Source organism: Herpailurus yagouaroundi, unplaced genomic scaffold (genome assembly GCF_014898765.1).
Source record: "Herpailurus yagouaroundi ecotype Mexico unplaced genomic scaffold, PumYag 188, whole genome shotgun sequence".
Lineage (NCBI taxonomy): Eukaryota > Metazoa > Chordata > Mammalia > Carnivora > Felidae > Herpailurus > Herpailurus yagouaroundi.
Genome location: NW_024412419.1, coordinates 22399112 through 22419314, shown reverse-complemented (window position 1 = coordinate 22419314; position 20203 = coordinate 22399112). Strand labels below are relative to the sequence as shown.

The 20203-nt window shown below is 41.3% G+C and overlaps 2 protein-coding genes across 4 annotated transcripts in view; both read right to left on the bottom strand.

The window, feature by feature from the left end:
* Positions 1 to 18821, bottom strand: part of ZNF512 (zinc finger protein 512) — a 33757-nt gene extending 14936 nt beyond the window's left edge. For 2 of the 3 annotated variants that reach the window (XM_040496353.1, XM_040496355.1), the window contains exons 1-10: positions 18687 to 18821; positions 18106 to 18164; positions 8959 to 9143; positions 6924 to 7019; positions 6163 to 6246; positions 5396 to 5520; positions 4788 to 4874; positions 4274 to 4372; positions 3496 to 3663; positions 113 to 307 (exon numbers count right to left, since the gene is read on the bottom strand). In XM_040496353.1, coding sequence (XP_040352287.1) covers positions 113 to 307; positions 3496 to 3663; positions 4274 to 4372; positions 4788 to 4874; positions 5396 to 5520; positions 6163 to 6246; positions 6924 to 7019; positions 8959 to 9143; positions 18106 to 18164; positions 18687 to 18716 — 1128 coding nt within the window. In that variant the 5' untranslated portion in view covers positions 18717 to 18821. The remainder of the gene's footprint in view (positions 1 to 112; positions 308 to 3495; positions 3664 to 4273; positions 4373 to 4787; positions 4875 to 5395; positions 5521 to 6162; positions 6247 to 6923; positions 7020 to 8958; positions 9144 to 18105; positions 18165 to 18686) is intronic. The other variant, XM_040496354.1, reaches the window with a different exon arrangement.
* Positions 18822 to 18945: 124 nt separating this feature from the next.
* SPATA31H1 (SPATA31 subfamily H member 1) overlaps positions 18946 to 20203 on the bottom strand; it is a 37330-nt gene continuing 36072 nt past the window's right edge. Inside the window, 2 exon segments of the mRNA XM_040496356.1 lie at positions 18946 to 19448; positions 19451 to 20203. Coding sequence (XP_040352290.1) covers positions 19264 to 19448; positions 19451 to 20203 — 938 coding nt within the window. The 3' untranslated portion in view covers positions 18946 to 19263.

Here is a 20203-nt window from a genome sequence, read left to right as displayed (position 1 = left end):
AAAAAAAAAAAGCAACATACCGTTTATCACGTACTCAAGTGCATTTACTTTTCCGTATGTACTAAGCACAACATCAGACATGGTTCAAAATTAACGCAAGTTTCTACTTTACCTTCCGATCATCAGGCACCAAATCCTGAAGCACCTTCCTCTTAGGCCATTCCTTGGCCAGTTCAGCAGAAGCCAGCTCCTGCAGGTGGTACACAGCTATCTTGGCAGAACGCCTCTGAACTCGACCCCCACTCTTTGGCTCCAGGCTCATCTCCTTTAAGCACTCTGGCTGTCCTGACTCTGGAAAGAATGAGATCTGCAAGAATGAGACATAGCAAAACACAGGCCTGAGAAGTGGCTTCCATCAAAGCCAATGATTAAGGGCTATCCTTCCTGCTCTAAGTATCAAAAGCTCTTCACTTGCTTGCTAACCACTAGCATAAAGCTCTACCACCTTCATGCGTATTTTGCTGATATAAAAAATTTCTTAGGGTAAAGTCTGTTCTATTTTAATAAGTAAAGGTCAAGACATAGCCATGTGCAAAGACATGAACCTCAACCCATTCCTATCTCATACTACATATAAAAATTAACTCAAAATGAAATGTAAACCATGTAACTATAAAACTTCTAGAAGAAACAAAGGGAGGACATTTTTGTAATCCTGGGTGTAATGGTTTTTTATGTGTCACCCTGGCTAGGCTACAGTCATCAATTATTCAATTAAACACTAATCTATGTGCTGCTGTGAAGGTACTTTGTAGATCTAAATAAAGTCCAGAATCAGTTGACTTTAAGGGAGAGAGGTGCGACAGAAGAAAAGGCAGGAGAGATTCAGAGTGTGAGAGAGACTCGATACTGCTGCTGACTTGAAGAGGAAGGGACCACAAGCCAGGGAACATAGATGGCCTTCAGAACCAGAGAACAACTCTCGGCCTACAGCAAGCAAGGAAATGAGGTCCTACAACTAACTGCATGGAACTCAAGTCTTAATTTTAATGAGCCTCAAAACAGATTCTCCCCTTGAGCCTCCAAAAAGGAACAGTCCTACTGACATTTTGATGCCAGCCTGGTGAGGTCCTACACAGGGGAGCCAGCTGAGCTGTGCTATCCCTGGACTTCGGGCCTAATACACTGAAACAATACAGTTGTGTTATTTAGGCCATTAATTCTGTGGTGATTTTTTTTAAATGTTTTATTTTCTGAGAGAGAGACAAGAGTGTGAGTGGGGAAGGGGCAGAGAGGAAGACACAGAATCAGAAGCAGGCTCCAGGCTCTGTGCTGACAGCTCAGATGCAGGGCTTGAATCCAAGAACTGTGAGATCATGACATGAGCCAAAGTCAGACACTCAACCGACTGAGCCACCCAGGCCCCCTTGTGATTTTTTATAGCAGCAATAGAAAATTGGGTTGGGGGGTGCCTAGGTGGCTCAGTTCATGATCTCACAGTTCATGAGTTCAAGCCCCGTATCTGGCCCTGGGCTGACAGCTCAGAGCCTGGAGCTTGTTTCAGATTCTGTGTCTCCCTCTCTCTCTCTCTCTCTGCCCCTCTGCCACTCACACTCTGTCTCTCTCAAAAATAAATAAAAACATTTAAAAAAAAAAGAAAAGAAAAGAAAACTGGGTTGGGCAAAGAGATATTAGAAACAACAAAAAAAACAACAACAAAAAAAAGCATTACCCATAAAAGGAAAAAATGATAAATCGAACTTAAGAACTATGCTCTTTGAAAAACAGTATAGGGGTGCCTGGGTGTCTCAGTCGGTTGAGCATCTATCTGACTCTTGATATCAGCTCAGGTCATGATCTCACAGCTGTGAGATCAAGCCCCACATCAAGCTCCACACTAAGCAGAGACTGCTTGGGCTTCTCTCTCTCCCTCTCCCCCTCCCTTGCTTGGGTGCTCTCTCTCCCTCTCAAGATAAATAAACTTATAAAAAAATTTAGAACACTGTAAATAAATGAAAAGACAAACTATAGACTGGGAGAAAATATTTGCAAAACATGTATCTGATGAAGGGCTTCTGTCCAAAATATATAAAAAACTCAGAATATTCTCAAAACTTCCTAGTAAGACAACAAAACTCCAATAATAAAGGATTTCAATGGCCACTTCAAAAAAGAAGACACTTCACTAACAACTGACATTGCCAATAAACAAATGAAAAGATGGTCAATGTCATTAGTCACTAGGGAGATGCAAATTTAAACTTCAGTGAAATACCACTGCATACCTAATAGAATGGACTAAGAAAAAAATGAAATTAACAATAGCAAATCCTAACAAGGATACAAAGCAACTGGAATTCTCACATTTTATTAGTGAGAATGCAAAATGGTACAGCCACTCTGAAAAAGAGTTTGGCAGTTTCTCATAAAGTTAAACATACATTTATCATATGACCTAGCTATCCCATTCCTAAGTATTTACCCAAGAGAAATTAAAATTTATTTTCACACAAAAGCCTTTTATGTGAATGTTTATAGTAACTTTATTCATAATTGCCAAAATATGGGAACAACCCAAATGTTCTTCAACTGATGAATGGATAAAGAAACTGTGAAACATCCATACAATGGAATCCTAGACAGAAATAAAAAGAAATAAATTAATGATACATGCAACACATGGATGAGTCTCAAATGTATTATGCTAAGTGAAAGAAGCCAGACTCAAAAGGAAGGCTACATATTGTATGACTCCATTTATAGGACATTGTGAAAAAAGCAAAACTATAGGGACAGAAAATAAATCAGTGGTCAAATCGTTCTATATCTTGATTGTGGTGGTGACTACATGACTATGTATTTGTCAAAACTTGTAAATGCACACTAAAAAGGGTGAATATTGGGGTGCCTAGGTGGCTCAGGCGGTTAAGCGTCCAACCTCGGCTCAAGTCATGATCTCACGGTTCGTCGGTTTGAGCCCCGCATCAGGCTCTGTGCTGACAGCTCAGAGCCTGGAGCCTGCTTCGGATTCTGTGCCTCCTTCTCTCTCTCCGCCCACCCCCCCATACTGTCTTCGCTCTCAAAAAATAAACATTAAAAAAAATAAAAAATTAAAAAATTAAAAGGGTGAACATTAATTATCATATGTAAATTATACCTTGAAACTGAATTCTAAAAAGAAACATGAGGTGGGGGAAGCCTAGAAATGTAATCAAGGGGGAAAAAAATCAAGACAAAAAAATTGGAATGGAAGAACCAGCCGGACAGAAATTTCCACAAAATTTCTAGCTAAATCGGAATGCCTTAAGCTTTAAAAGTGTAATAATGAGTTTACTTCTGCACAGATTACACGCTGAACTTTGATTTCTCTAACCTAATTATGTTCAAAAGGCAGAAATAAGAGAACCAAGGAAAAATAAGGAAAGGAAAACAAAAGCATTCAAAGATTAAAAGGGGATACAAATAAGGAACAGCGGATGTATGGGAAGATGTCGGAGTAAGGAGTCCCCAAAAAACAGATCCCCAAACAGGGTCTGGAAAGTAATCAGTACTCACAGGCCCATGCTCTGACCTCAGGTGATACGCAAGTCCAGCCTTCGATTTATATGGCTTTCCACAGTGGTGACATTTCAGGGTCATCTCCTCCAGCTCTGCAGCCCCTTTGCCACATTTTCTGACATGGTACAGATATCCCATGATGCTGGTGAAGCTACTAGAGCAACTCTGAACACAGGAGAAAGGCCTGAACTATAATCTTACATCTTTTGACATGATTTCTCAATTTCTCAACAGCCACAAAGCATTCAACCACCACCTCACGTAAATAGATCCTCTGGTATCACTAGACCCTCTCCAACACTTCCCGTTGGCACAACCTTTCCTTGGCCCTTGTGCCTGGCCGAACGCCTGTCCTGTCCACCACCAACCGTGACAGTCAATCAGTTTAGTTGGCATTCAGTAAACTGGATCTGTGTGTCTCCCCTGTGGCAGAGCTTCCTCTCTGGTCTGTGACTCGACTCCACCCCAGTATCATACACCCAGCAATGGCAAAGCTCCTCACAGTGAGAATACTAAGATCCTTTTCATCACACTAAAAAAGGATGGTAAAGAAACTCCTTTGAACAAAGGGAAAGGGGGGAAATAAGTTTATGGAGATGGGAAAGAAAATAAAGAGCTACTAATGAATTCAAAACAGCTGGAAAAGCAGGAGCCACTCTTACGCTGTACGATGACACAGAACCAGGTCTACAAGAGAGAAGAAATGGAACAAAATAACAGAAAGACATTGATTCAAGACTCCAGGCAGAAGGAGACACTGTCCCTGGGCTCTTACCTCGCGCATGCACCTGAGCTTTCCCAGTCTCTTTAAAACTGTTCGGAGCCGTTCTCTCTCACTTGGTTCGTCTATTTCATCTCCAGCCTTCAAAATGGGCTAGAAAGCAAGACAAGCAAACAAGCAGATGATTCATGGAAAAGACAGATACAGAAAAAAATTGTATCATAGGAGAATCAAGGACTGGACTAGCACCTAAGCCGATGCCCATGAAGCTTAGTTATCTGACTCCTGGCTTTCTCCATCTTCTCCTAGACAGACAAGGAAGCAAATGTAATGCAAATAAGAGCTCAGAGCCTCTATCTTCCAGGAGACGAACCTTTGGGGCTAACCTAAACACACAAATACCCACCGCAAAGGTTTCATGTGCATGACTCTTCTATCAAAAAGGTATTCTTACTCACACCCCTATAAAGCCCCAGAGCCTTAGACACCTCCACTGGGTTATCCGCACTCATCTAAGGAAAGACATCCAAACACACACAGGCTCACACAGGACAGAAGATACTCTTACCAAGCTATTATGATTTGCCATCACATGATACTTCATCCCTGCCAGTGAACGAAGTTGTTTCCCACAATGATGACAAGTAAACATTTCCTACAGGAAGAAATACTGCTCAGTGTCAGGTTGTTAACAGAGAAACAGAATGTAACAAAGTCCTACCCGGATGCTCTCGTCTGTGTCTCCTTTATTTCCAAACCCAAAGAATCTCAAAACCCCACAACCTCAGTGTCACATCCTCAAGGGTAAAGAAGTAAAAGTAACTCATTTTTAAAGGAGTAAGAATTACCATTTACTGAGCGCCAACATTTGCCGAGTAACGGGGTGGGCACTCAGCATGTATTCTTTCTTATCCCCTCAGGGACTACATAAAATTATTTGTATAATTTGTAATATAAATGAGAAAACCAAGGTCCACACATAAAAAGCTAAATGACACAACCAGTAAGTGGCTAAATGAAGATTCAAACCCAAGTCTGTCAGACTCTAAAGCCTCTGTTTTCCTTGTAACACAATGCTGCTGCTTCTCCACGGTAATCAGCACACTGACACAGCGATAGTTGTCTGAGGTATGGGAAAAGGTCATAACCCTTATGAAACGCCACAAAATCTCTAACCTGTTTGCAAGTCTCCATGTGTTTCTTTAAGCCCTCTATGGTCTTCCTCCCCACCGCCTGGCAGGTAGGACAGGAGACACTGCCTTTATCCACAATTTCTAGGTACCATTGTTCCTCCAAACTGCCTACAAAGCAGAGAAAGAAACACTTCATAATCTGCAGAATTCTCTAGAAACAGAAAACGTATTCTTGGAATTTAGTAAAAGTATCATTTTTTTTCCTTCCTGGGGAAAAGACTCTTTCTAGAAGTAATTTTTTTTCAGACAATGAGGAGTTTCTGATACTCCTACTCAGTCCTCCACGACCAAAACCATCTGAGAACCATTCAAAAGCCCAGCAGCTTAAAGAACGGGCAACATTTTTTTTTCTAGCTTTACTGAGGTATAACCAACAATGGGGCAACATTTTCACAGCAGCATATAATAATGGGATACTTAGATATATAACAGCCAATTTCCTGTTTCCTGTGTGAGATGTTCTTAAATGTTTTTATCCCCATTTAGTCTCCATGAAAATTCTGACTACCTTCATTATCCCTATTTAGAGACAAGGTAACTGAAGCCTGCAGAAGTTAACTAGATGAAGGCAGACCAGAAAATGAGTTAAGAGCCAAAACTTAAAGACGGGTCTGACTGGCCTCCAAACCCATACCCTTAATAACTGCCTCCTTAAAGAAACTCTTTATAACATCACTCCTTGAGCAACAACAACAACAAAAATCAGAGTGCAAGACCTTGATACCCCAAAGCTTCCAACAGAAAACATACCTGCTGCGTAAGCTGGTGGTTCCTTCCGAATACGACGAGCCTGGGATTTAGGATTAGGTTGAGTTTTAGGCCGTTGCTTCCTCCCTGACACAAGACAGAAACTTGAAGCCCAACATATCACCTTTGCTATCCAATCTGTTACTATCAAAATTTCCTCCCATCTCTTCTCAACACCCTATGTCCCACTCCCTCAACCAACCGTCTCCCTTAAGTTATGACAGGGTCCCTCTCTCTCTGCCCCTCCCCCATTTGTGCTCTATCTCTGTCTCTCAAAAATGAATAAATGTAAAAAAAAAATTAAAAAAAAAGTGCTCGCTTCGGCAGCACATATAAGCATTCCATATTTTAAAAAAATAAAATAAAAATAATAGGGGCGCCTGGGTGGCTCAGCCAGTTAAGCATCCGACTTCGGCTCAGGTCATGATCTCGCAGTTCGTGGGTTCGAGCCCCACATCGGGCTCTGTGCTGATAGCTCGGAGCCTGGAGCCTGCTTCGGATTCTGTGTCTCCTTCTCTCTCTGCCCCTCCCCCATTTGTGCTCTGTCTCTCTCTGTCTCTCAAAAATGAGTAAATGTGAAAAAAAAAAAGTTATGACAGGAAAAAAACAAAAAAGTCAGGTAGGATGAAAGCCATTCCTCGCCAAAAAATCAAAGGGTTCAGCAGTGCTCCAAGGGCCAAAACCTCAGGTCTCTCTCCCTTCTACCCCTGAAGAATAAAGCCAAGGTACCCAAGGGAAAAGAATTAGCAAAGTTACTCCCTCACCATAAAGTTTATGCTTCTTCTGAGGAAATTCTCGATAGTCTTCATCTTCTTCCTGCCTGGGTTTCCTTTTTCCTTTGGTTGATACTCCACCTGACCCTGAAATACCACACAAAAACAAACAAACAAAACCCTCAGTATGGCTTACAAGTGAACAGACTGGCCAGCCTTCAAAATATCACTCACCAAAAAAAAAAACAAAAAAACACACTCACAAGGTCATCACAGGAGAGATCATCAGCAAACACAAGCCCCACAGAAGTGTCTGTGACAGTTTTAGGGAAGTTGGTAAAACGTCACTAACTCATTCGACCTCCCCATTTCATTTTTTTACTGTTCTCCATCCCAACTGATCAATTGTTCCCCATGAATAATAAAGGCCTCTAAACGTCAACAGAGGATGAGATTGGTATAATGGGAAAGAAGTTCAAATCATTTGAAGAGGAAAGGCTGATACCCGTATAACCTAGAGGAGTAAGAATTTCACTCTAAAATAAAAGGACTGTTGGGAATGCAAGCTGGTGCAGCCACTCTGGAAAACAGTATGGAGGTTCCTCAAAAAACTAAAAATAGAACCACCCTACAACCCAGCAATTGCACTACTAGGCATTTATCCAAGGGATACAGGTGTGCTGTTTCGAAGGGACACAGCACCCCCATGTTTATAGCAGCACTACCAACAATAGCCAAAGTATGGAAAGAGCCCAAATGTCCATCGATGGATGAATGGATAAAGAAGATGTGGTATGTATATACAATGGAGTTTTACTCCGCAATCAAAAAGAATGAAATCTTGCCATGCAACTCCGTGGATGGAACTGGAGGGTGTTGTGCTAAGTGAAATTAGTCAAAGAAAGACAAAAATCATATGACTTCACTCATATGAGGACTTCAAGAGACAAAACAGATGAACATAAGGGAAGGGAAACAAAAATCATATAAAAACAGGGAGGGGGACAAAACAGAAGAGACTCATAAATATGGAGAACAAACTGAGGGTTACTGGAGGGGTGGTGGGAGGGGGGATGGGCTAAATGGATAAGGGGCACTAAGGAATCTACTCCTGAAATCAGTGTTGCACTATATACTAACTAATTTGGATGTAAATTAAAAAAAATAATAAACTAAAAAAATAAAATAAAAGGACCGTTCACAAAGCTTAGTGTGTGACAGCCTAACACAGATGTGAGAAACATATGTGATGCTTAATACTTTTTTTTTTATTTATATATGAAATTTATTGTCAAATTGGTTTCCATACAACACCCAGTGCTCAACCCAAAAGGTGCCCTCCTCACTACCCATCACCCACCCTCTCCTCCCTCCCACCCCCCATCAACCCTTAGTTTGTTCTCAGTTCTCAACAGTCTCTTATGCTTTGGCTCTCTCCCACTCTAACCTCTTTTTTTTTTTTTTTCCCTTCCCCTCCCCCATGGGTTCCTGTTAAATTTCTCAGGATCCACATAAGAGTGAAACCATATGGTATCTGTCTTTCTCTGTGTGGCTTATTTCACTTAGCATCACACTCTCCAGTTCCATCCACGTTGCTACAAAAGGCCATATTTCATTTTTTCTCATTGCCACGTAGTATTCCATTGTGTATATAAACCACAATTTCTTTATCCATTCATCAGTTGATGGACATTTAGGCTCTTTCCATAATTTGGCTATTGTTGAGAGTGCTGCTATGAACATTGGGGTACAAGTGCCCCTATGATGCTTAATACTTTTTTTTTTTTTAATTTTTTTTTTCAACGTTTATTTATTTTTGGGACAGAGAGAGACAGAGCATGAACGGGCGAGGGGCAGAGAGAGAGGGAGACACAGAATCGGAAACAGGCTCCAGGCTCTGAGCCATCAGCCCAGAGCCCGACGCGGGGCTTGAACTCACGGACCGTGAGATCGTGACCTGGTTGAAGTCGGACGCTCAACCGACTGCGCCACCCAGGAGCCCTTGATGCTTAATACTTTTAAGAACCATTTACAACAGCTACCTAGAGAATGCTCTGTCTTTGAAATAAAGCAGAGATACTGGTACCTTCAACACGCGAAGCAGCAGCTGCCTTGACCCTTCTCATCTTCATCCAGTAGGTAGACTTTCGGAAGGATGCTGGAAAATCACTCACTGGCTCACATGAAGAAGCAGACGACGAGCCGCTTAAGGAGTCATCGTGAGGAATAGTGTACTGGAAACTATTATCCTTTATGGAGCACTGGGTCCTGCTATTAATATGACACAAATATATATACCACAAGAGTAAAGTTCCTATTAATTATTTTGTATCATAAGAAGTTGGTAACCGATGCAAAACCTAAGAAGCCTGATAATAAAAACAGGATTAGGTTGTAATCTAACAATTACAATGGTTGACCAAAGGCAACATATAAAATTATTATTATACTTTATTGTGATAAGAGAAAGCAGTACACATTAGTGCTCACTCTGCAGTCCAAGTAGGCATTCTTTCCTAGATTGATCCAAGAAAAGAAAGTAGTCAAAGTAATAGGTTGTTCTACAACCCTTCAGAAGATCCCATGGATCTGTAACCAGGCACCTCTATTTCTCTGAGAGAGGGACAGTAACTAAACAGTACCCCTGAGAATAAAGAAGGAAAAAAACAGTTTGTAGGGCTCTAGTCTGCTCCATCTTCCCTCTCCCTTAGCCTCCTCCCTAAACCTGGTGTCAGGGCTGTTCTGTCTTATTTAGGCAATATGATTCTTAGTTCCCACAGTTAAAGGAAGGGTGCTGTCTTGTCTGAGGTAAGCTGGCCAGACAAGTCTGATACACAGCTGGATCCAAATTCCCAAATTTAAGACCAGTCACTATGTAGTTAACAAACATGACTGAGTAATTACAAAGTTATCTTCTAGGAGGCTCAGAATGCAGAGGAGCAGCAGTTCTCAAAAGTGTGGTCCAAGAACCTCTGAGACATCCTTCTCCAGCTAAAGATCTGTGTGAGGCATGTGTTAGGCTTATGGTTCAGAAAGATCACTCTGGATGCTATACATTAGATGACCCATGGAGGAAAAGTGAATAAAGGGAGAAGAGGTAGCAGTTTATTGTAACAGAATAGATAAGAGATGATAAGGACTTGAACTAAGGTCTTGTAGTAGACGTAAATTGGCAGATTCAATACAATACTTTAAATGCTTACTTATTTATTTCGAAAGAGAGAGTGTGCACATAGGCACAAAAGCAGTCCTGAGAGAGAGGGGGAGAGAAAGAATCCCAAGCAGGCGCACCGTCAGCACAGAGACCGATGTGGGGCTCAATCTCGTGAACTGTGAGATCATGACCTCAGCCAAAATCAAGAGTTGGCCGCTTAACCTACTAAGCCACCCAGGTGCCCCTAGGTGACCATTCTTAAGAAATATGTCTGGGGCGCCTGGGTGGCGCAGTCGGTTAAGCGTCTGACTTCAGCCAGGTCTCGATCTCGCAGTCCGTGAGTTCGAGCCCCGCGTCGGGCTCTGGGCTGATGGCTCAGAGCCTGGAGCCTGTTTCCGATTCTGTGTCTCCCTCTCTCTCTCTGCCCCTCCCCCGTTCATGCTCTGTCTCTCTCTGTCCCAAAAATAAATAAACGTTGAAAAAAAAAAAAAGAAATATGTAAGTAAAATGTGATACATGTCTACTATGGAATACTATGTAGTTGTCAGAAGCAATAAACCATTTCTACACATAGAGACACGAACATAACCAAAAAGCATACTGTTGAATGACAGAAGAAACAGAACAAGACTAATGTCAATTTGGTAAATTAAAAACAAATATATGTGTAAACAGCACTAGCTATTTTACAAAGATTCATAAATATTTAAGGACATATGTCACACTTGCTAACATGGTTGTCTCTGGAAGGAGATGGAAATGGAAACAGGCAAAACAAAAAATAATAGGGACTGATGATGTCAGTATACTCTGAGCAGAGAAGAATGATTTTCACTTCTCTGCACATGAGATCCAAAATTACAAATTTAATACAACGAAGTCTTGATTCAGCCATGGTGCATAAGCTCTCTACAGCCCATCCCTCCTGCTTATTACAACTAAAAATCCTAGATTCTGAAAAGAAAACAAAGCAGGTGGATTGTGGAGAGAAGTCAAAACTGGGAGAAGTGACTCCCATGGGATGTGTTCCCCCCCCCCCCCCCCCCCCCCCCCCCCGCTCTTTTTTTTTGTTTTCCCTCACAGGTGGCTCTGCAATAAGGGTGGGCCCATTTGTAGAGTAGCATGGGCGGCCTACATTCCAACAAAAACTATCTTTCTGACCAGAGAAACCAGGAAAAGGGTTCTCTATAGACCAGAAGGTGTGAGAGAGCTGTGAAGAAGAGACATGCAAAGAAGGTAATCGCATAATTCTGTCTGAATTCATACAAATCACAGCTTAATCTGAGCCATGTATGTGTGGAGCATACCCAAGCCAGTTTAGCAAAGGCTTCAAAAGGTGAAATAAGATTTTAACAAATTGCACAAGCCTCAGACTAACCCATGAGCTACTAGTGAAAGACAGACCCAATCCAATGTAGCAAAAGCTTGGAGAAATGAAACAAGACTTGAAACACCTGAAAAAGTCTCCAACAAACCACTAAACTATTCAAAACAGACTTCAACTATCATAGCAAAGACTTAGAAGAGTGGAACTAAGGGGCACCTGGGTGGCTCAGTTGGTTGAGCGTCCAACTTCGGCTTAGGTCATGATTTCACAGTTCTTAAGTTTGAGCCCTGCATCAGGCTCTGTGCCGACAGCTCAGAGCCTGGAGCCTGCTTCATATTCTTGTGTGTGTCTCTCTCTCTGCCCCTCCCCTCCCTCAAAATTAAACATTAAAAAAAAATTTTTTTTTTTTAATAATGGAACTAAGATTGAACCAATACCCTCAGAAGACAAGACAGAACTTATGGTCTGAACAGTAAACAGGTTACTTGCTAAAATAAAAACAGCAATGATGGGGCACCTGGGTGACTCAGTTAGTCGGGTGTCCGACTTCAGCTCAGGTCATGGTCTCACAGTTCTTAAGTTCGAGCCCTGCATCGGGTTCTGTGCTGATAGCTCAGAGCCTGGAGCCTGCTTTGGATTCTGTCTCCTTTTCTCTTTGCCCCTCCCCTGCTAGTATTCTGTCTCTCTCTCAAAAATAAACATTAAAAAAAATTTTTTAAATAAAACAAAACAGCAATGATCTCCCAGAAGATTCTAAAAGGACCCAAAGTCTATACAAATAACATTCGCAATATTAGGAATAAATTCCAAAATTATGCAATACACAAAGAACCAGTAAAATGTGAATAATTCTGAAAGGAACAGATAACAAACAAATGTCACCCCAAGATGATCCAGAAGTTAGAACTACCAAAGATTTAAAGATGCTATTATAACTATGTTTCATGAAATAAGGGAAAACACACTTGAAGTGAAGGAAAAGATAGGAATTATCAGCAGAAAACAGAAACCAAAAAAAAAAAAAAAAGAACTGAAATTTTAGAACTAAAAATACAATATTTGAAATAAAAACAGAATGGGCTCAATAACAGAATGGAGATGAAAAAGGAAAGAGCCTGTGAACTTGAAGACAGATCAATAGAAATGAACCGATCTGAAGAACAAAGAGAAAAAAGACTCAAAAACACTCAGCAGAGCCCCAACAACCTGTGGGTCAACATCAAAATGTCTAACTTAAGTGTAGCCATAATCCCAAAAGGAAAGGAAAAAAGTCTGTGGCATGAAAATACATTTGAAAAAAATAATGGTGGAAAATCACCCAAAATTAATGAGACATTAATTTACAGATCCTAGGAGCTCAACAAACACTCGAGAAAATAAACTCGAAGAAAAATACACCCAGATACACCTTAATGAAAAATTTCAAAACCGAATGTTAAAAAAAAATCTAGAAAGCAGTTTAAAAAAATAACATTATATTTCTGTATATGCATATGTACATATGTATACATATGTATGTGTGTGTATATATATACATCAATGATTTGAATGACCACAAAACTTTGAATAGAAACCAAAGAGAACAGGCACGCCTGAGTGGCTCAGTTGGTTAAGTGTCCAACTTCAGCTCAGGTCATGATCTCATGGTTTGTGAGTTCAAGCCCTGCATCAGGCTCTCTGCTTGTCAGCACAAAGCCTGCTTCTGATACTCTGTCCCCCACTCCCTCTGCCTCTCCCCTGCTAGCGCGCTCTCTCTCTCCCAAAAATAAATAAACATTAAAAAGATTTTTTTTTCAACTTAAAAAAAAAAAAAAAGAAAGAAACCAAAGAGAACAGAGAACAGTGTAACATCTTTAAAATCTTGGGGCCCCAGGGTGGCTCAGGGTTAAGTGTCCGACTTCGGCTCAGGTAATGATCTCGTGGTCCGTGAGTTCGAGCCCTGCATCGGGCTCTGTGCTGACAGCTCAGAGCCTGGAGCCTGTTTCAGATTCTGTGTCTCCCTCTCTCTCTGACCCTCCCCCATTCATACTCTGCCACTCTCTGTCTCAAAAATAAATAAATGTTAAAAAAAAATAAAAAAAAATAAAAAATAAAAAAAATAAAATCTTGAGAGAAAAAATTTCTCAATCTGAAATTCTGTATTCCATGAAAATATCCTTTAGGCATACTTCTTCAGATGAAAAAAAAAAAAAAGAAAAGAAAATTTGTTGTCAGCAGACCTGCTCTATGAGAAATGCTAAAGGAGATTATTCTAGCTGAAGGAAAATGGTACCAGAAAGCTAGGTTTTTAAGAATGAAGAAAGAACAAAAGAAATGGGTAAACATATTAAAAAAAAAAAACAAAACAAAAACCCTCTTTAAAACAAAACTTTAACATTATCTGGCAAGGTTTTCAACATAGGTAGATGTAATACATATGACAGCTATAACTTAATGGTCAGCAGACCGGGTCAAGCAATCTACATGGTTGTAAGGCCTTTACATTTAAGCAAGGTGGTAGTACGCAAACTCTAAGTAGCCTATGAAACGACAGGTATGTATACTGTAAATCCTAAAGCAAGTACTACACACAAGAGAAAGAAAGAGAAAAAAGAAAGAAAACAGCAAAAATTAAATATATAAACTAAAATCAGACAGTAAATATTTAAATAATCCAAAATAAGGTATAGGGGTGCCTGGGTGGCTCAGTCGGTTAAGCGTCTGACTTCGGTTCAGGTCATGATCTCACAGTTTGTGAGTTCAAGCCCCGCATTGGGCTCTGTGCTGACAGCTCAGAGCCTGGAGCCTGCTTCAGATTCTGTGTCTCCTTCTCTCTCTGTTCCTCTCCTGCTTGCCCTCTGTCTCTCTCTCTCTCTCTCTCTCTCTCTCTCTCTCTCAAAAATAAATAAAGACTAAAAAAAAAATTAAAAACAAAATAATGTATAAAGGAACAAAAAAATAGGGTACAGAGAACAAATAATAAAATAACAAACCTAAATCTAACCATATCAATAATTAATTTAAATGTTTATGGTCAGGACACCTGGCTGGCTCAGTCAGAAGAGCATGCAACTCTTGATTTTCGGGTCATGAGTTCTAACCATTGGGTGTAGAGATTGCTCAAATAAATAAATAAATAAACTTTAAAAATAAGTAAATAGATGGATAAATAAATAAATGTTTATGGTCTCAACACTCCAATTAAAGTCAGATTGTTGGGGCACCTGGGTCGCTCAGTCAGTTAAGCACCCAACTCTTGATTTTGGCTCAGGTCATGATCTCGGTTTGTGAGGTTGAGCCCTGCATCGAGCCTGACATAACATGAAACTGGAACTCTAAAAAGCTCTAGATCTATTAAAGAAATTTAATTTATCATTAGAATTTCCCAAAAAGAAACCCCTAGACCCAGAATGGTTGATTCCACTGTTGAATACCACTGCAATAAGGTTTTTTCCTTTATATATATATTTTTTATTTTTTAAGTTTATTTGTTTATTGGGGGGGGGAGCAGAGAGAGAGTGAGAGAGAGGATCCCAGGCAGGCTCCTTGCTATCAGCACAGAGCCCAACTCAGGGCTCAATATCTGGAACCTCTGAGATCATGACGTGAGCAGAAATCACCAGCTGGACACTTAATCGACTGAGACACCTAGGCACCCTTTTAACCTTTTTAAAGGGGAGGAGGAGACATAAAGATCAAAAAAGGAGAAAAGAAAACTGCCCCTTTTTGCAGATTATATGTTTGTTTACAAAGAAAATCTCAAAAAATAGAAAAACTACTAGAACTAAAAATGAATTAAGCAAGTGTCAGGACACAAGGTTAACACATAAAATCAATCGTATTCTTAGATACCAGCAACAACAAACTAGAAATGAACTTATAAAAATAGTATCATTTATAATAACATGAAAAACACATAAAATACCTAAGAACAAATCTAACAAAAGATAACCAAGATTTTTTTTTTTTTAATTTTTTTTTTCAACGTTTATTTATTTTTGGGACAGAGAGAGACAGAGCATGAACGGGCGAGGGGCACAGAGAGAGGGAGACACAGAATCGGAAACAGGCTCCAGGCTCTGAGCCATCAGCCCAGAGCCCGACGCGGGGCTCGAACTCACGGAGCGCGAGATCGTGACCTGGCTGAAGTCGGACACTTAACCGACTGCGCCACCCAGGCGCCCCCAAACAACTCAACTTTTTAAATGGGCAAAAGATACGAACAGGCACTTTGCAGAAGATACATGAATGGCTAATAAGCACATGAACAGATGTTCTACATCATTATTCATCAGGAAAATGCAAATCAAAATCACAATGAAACACCACTCTACACCCATAAAATTGGCCAAAATTTAAGGCTTATTCCCATATACTGCTGGTATATAAAATAATACCACCAATTTGGAAAACAGGTAATTTCTTAAAAAGGTAAACATAATCCTGACATATGGCCCAACCAACCTAAAATGGTATATCTTAGTAAATAAATACCATCGTAGGCATTGATCAAGAGAGAAAAAAATTTTTCCACACAGAGACTTGTATGTGGATGTTCACAGCAGCTTTAATACCCCCAAAATAAAATTAGCCAAATGTCCATCAAGGTAGATAGCTAAACAAATCATGGTATATCCATAATGGAATTCTATTCAGCAATAAAAACTAATTTTCAGTCAAAAATTATTATATTGAGTGAAAGAAATCATGCAAAAAGAAAACATACTATATGATTTCATTTATATAAAATAACATATAAAATTTCATTTATATAAAAAACATACTATATGATTTGCATTTATACATGCAAACCACTGTACGGTGACAGAAAAAGGTCGGTGGTGTCCAGAACAGGAGCAGAGGAAGGAACGGACTACACAAAAACTTCTGGGAGAAATGGAAATGTTATCTTGATTGTGCTGACAGTGTTACGGTTATTTACAAATGTCAACGTTGATCACACTGTCTACTTTAAATATGTAAACTGTGGGTATGTAATATGTAAATGTATGGTATCTTGTACTTCAATGATACCTCAATAAAAGTATTAAAAAAAATTTTTTTTAATAAGAATTGGCAGTCCTCTGCGCCAAAACCCACCCTCCAAAACAATGGGACCAATCTCTACCAGGAAGACTTGAAAGTATCAACAAGCCATTAAGAGTCAAGTCCCATGTGACTCCTCTTACTAAACTGTCCTCATAGGAATTTCTTTACGGTCAGCGTAGGACTCAGACACATATCCCCATATCCCGTCTCACGAATAAGTACAAGCACATGATCAGCATGATTAGCATCTTGGGAATTAAGTCAATGTGGTTAGAGAACCCCTCCCTCTAGGCCTCTTTTATTTTTAGAGGACTCACCAAAACCAATTATCAAGTATTTTACAATACTTGTCCAATGAGGGTATTTGGTTACTTGCAAAAACTCCAATTAATCTCAAACTTCCCTTACCATAACTATGGCAAGAAAAAGTTCAAACAGTATGATCATAATTGTAGTGACTTTATAATTTGTTGTCTGTGGCATTACTTTTCAGTCTCAGCTTCTAATCACAAGGAAGAAAAGTTTAACCTATTTTTGACTCCCCTCTGATCTACCAAAAATTTTTACAAGACCGTAGTTCATTCTCTAGGTGCAACTACTTAGATTTCATTAGAAAATTATTTTGGTTCATCTCAGTTTCTTTTGCAGCCTCCCTTCATTCTACCCAATCCTTAAATGCTGACATCCTCCAGGGTTTCATCCCGTAGTCTCTTCTAGTCTCACTTCTCCCCAATGGTTCTCAAACTTTCTCCTACAAAGTCAGTTAAAAATAAGGATTCCTATACCCTAACTAACTCCAATGATTCTGACTCAGATTAATAGATGAGGGCCTATTAATCTTTATATCTCTTAGCAATTACCCACTTGTTATTCCATTAAATGCTTTCACCTGTTCACATTCTGTTCTCTATGAAAAATACCTTTTCCTTATGGCTAACTGCATTATTTCTTGACTTTCAAGTCTGTTTAGAACTGATCTGCTCTGGCAACTCTTCCCTTCTGAACTATCACTCCCCCTCCCTAACTGCTATATTAAATTCCTGTTTAAAAATATTTAATTACACTGTATCATGTTGATGTACTTGCCTATCTTCCCTTTTAGATTATTAGTTCTGTGTTTTTCTTGCCTGTATATCTAACCTACTACAGAGCTGGCACATACCAGATATTTAGTAAATGTTATCTGAATGAATTAACCCTTTCAGTGAATATCTAGTTAATAAGAATCTATTTTGTAATAACAAATATGAAAAAGGTTAGCACATTCGGTCTACAAAGTAATAAACCAGTCTTAAAGCCAAGCAGTCTGAAAAGAAAAGGATTTCTTCCAGGCATTTTTATCAATCCTTCCCATGTTCATCAATGTATTCATGAGTACATACTTGATGTCTGAGGATATGCGAGGCTACACTAGGTCATACCTTCCATTTTTAATATAATTCGTGCTTTTCTTTGCAAGCTAGGTTCTTCTCCCCTACATTAGGTTTAGACCCGCACTGTCCAATCAAGGTAGGCACTAACTATAGGTGGCTATTTAAATTTAAGATCAAATACAATTTAAAATTCAGTTCCTCAATCACACTGGCCACATTTCAAGTGCTCAAAAGCCATACGTGGCTACGGTCCTTTACAGCGGGAATACAGAACATTTTCATCATCACAAAAGTTCCATTGGACAGCGCTGGCGACACAATTATAAATGGACCCCAGAAAATCTCACTTACTTCTTAGCTCCCACGATCTTCGTGCTCCTCTGGTGCTTAAAGGATGTGGGTTCCGGAGTCTAACAAATCGCAAGCACATGAGTGAATGCTAGGGACCGCTGAACCTTGACCACAAAAAGACGAATCCCCCTGTGCCCAGAAGAAATGAAGCTCTCCCGGGGCAACTACCTCCAACGGAAGAAAGCAAGACTTTTTTGGTAAAGCGTGTCGTCCTGTCTTCCTACCCAGCCAAGGCAGGTGACAACACCATAGCCTTCATCTCCCCCATTCTCAAAGCCCCGTCCCAGATAGAGGCTCTAAAAGGGAGGCGAAAAGAGAGGACAACGGATATAGGAGGTACTGGGGATATAAAAGAAATAGAAACTAATGGCAATCTAGCGAAGAACTGAGTCCAAGGAGGTGGGAACAGTCAGCGGTAACTGGGGGGGAAAAGGGAGACAGGTAGATCTGACCTAGAAGGGTGGGGCCTACGATGGGCTCTGATAAAACCAACTCTGAGCATGGCACAAAAGCGAGGGACCGCGTGTTGCGGGCTCGACAGCGCTACCCCTAAAACATAACGGTCAAACCGAGAAACTCACGGCGGGTACTGCACCGAGCCTGGAAGACATCACTCCCTCTCCACGCCTAACAAATCCACCCAAGGGCTCCGGCCAGACCAACGCCACTTCCGCTCTCCTCTCCTCTCCCGGATGTGGAGTCGGCGCCGCCGAGTCCAGATCTGAACGTCTACTTCCGCCTGGCGGCTTCCGAGGGGGCTGCGGCTGGAGTGAGTCACATGACGTGCCTCCCTCCTCTGAGACCCCGCCCCAGGAGGCTGTAGGTGGGGTTTGGACCTCAACACGGCCTCAGAACCCCTTCCTGTCGTTCCATCCTTTTGCGCGACACCAAATATCCCTCCACCCTCCATTCCCCACCCAGCACGACGAGTGGTGTTTCTGGATGGAGATCAATTATTGCCCCTTTATTTATCTTAGAGATATTACAGACCCATTCCCGCCCTCCCTCCCCCAGGAAGAGTGGCAGAGACGCTCTTTGCTGAGGGCGCAGGTATTGGAGGCAGTGGCTTAGCAGGAAAGAAGCCAGGAAAGGGCAGCTTGGTGAAGACTTGAGCCAGTCAGTGAATAAGGGGGGCGGATCTCTTCTCATCTGTTAGCTTCAGGACTCTAAACTTGCCCAGCTTTGGGTATTTTGTGTGTTTGAGTAGCCCTTGAAATCTTTAGACACACTATGTCTGAGCCTCTCCCTAGGGTAGCTGCGCTTGAGTCTCTCCTTAGGGGGACTGTGATGGGTTTTCTCAGACCAACTGTGTTGACCCCTCTTAAAATGACTGTGTTTGCTCTGTCCAAGTGACTGTGTCTGCTCCTCTCAGAGGAACTGCAGTGAGTTCTCTCTGAGGAACCGCGACCACCCCTCACAGGGGGTCTGTGCTGTCTTCTCCCAAAAGGGCTGTGTCCTCTCCTCCCTAAGGGACTGTGATGAATTTTCTGAAAGGGACTGCGACATCTCCTCTCAGAAGGACTGCGACATCTCCTCTCAGAGGGACTCTGGCAGCTACTTTTGGAGACACTATGATGGCTCCTCTGAGAAGGACTTTGATTGCTCCTTTCAGAGAGACTGCGATGGCTCTTCTGAGAAGGACTGTGATGTCTCCTCTCAGAGGGACTGCGACATCTCCTCTCAGAGGGACTCTGATGGCTCCTTCTGGAGATACTGCAATGACTCCTCTGAGAAGGACTTTGGTGGCTCCTTCTGGAGATACTCTGATGGCTCCTCTGAGAAGGACTTCGGTGGCTCCTCTCAGAGGGACTTTGACGGCTCCTTCCGGAGAGACTGCGATGGCTCCTCTGAGAAGGACTTCGGTGGCTCCTCTCAGAGGGACTTTGACGGCTCCTTCCGGAGAGACCGCGATGGCTCCTCTGAGAAGGACTTCGGTGGCTCCTCTCAGAGGGACTTGGACGGCTCCTTCCGGAGAGACCGCGATGGCTCCTCTGAGAAGGACTTCGGTGGCTCCTCTCAGAGGAACTTTGACGGCTCCTTCCGGAGAGACCGCGATGGCTCCTCTGAGAAGGACTTCGGTGGCTCCTCTCAGAGGGAC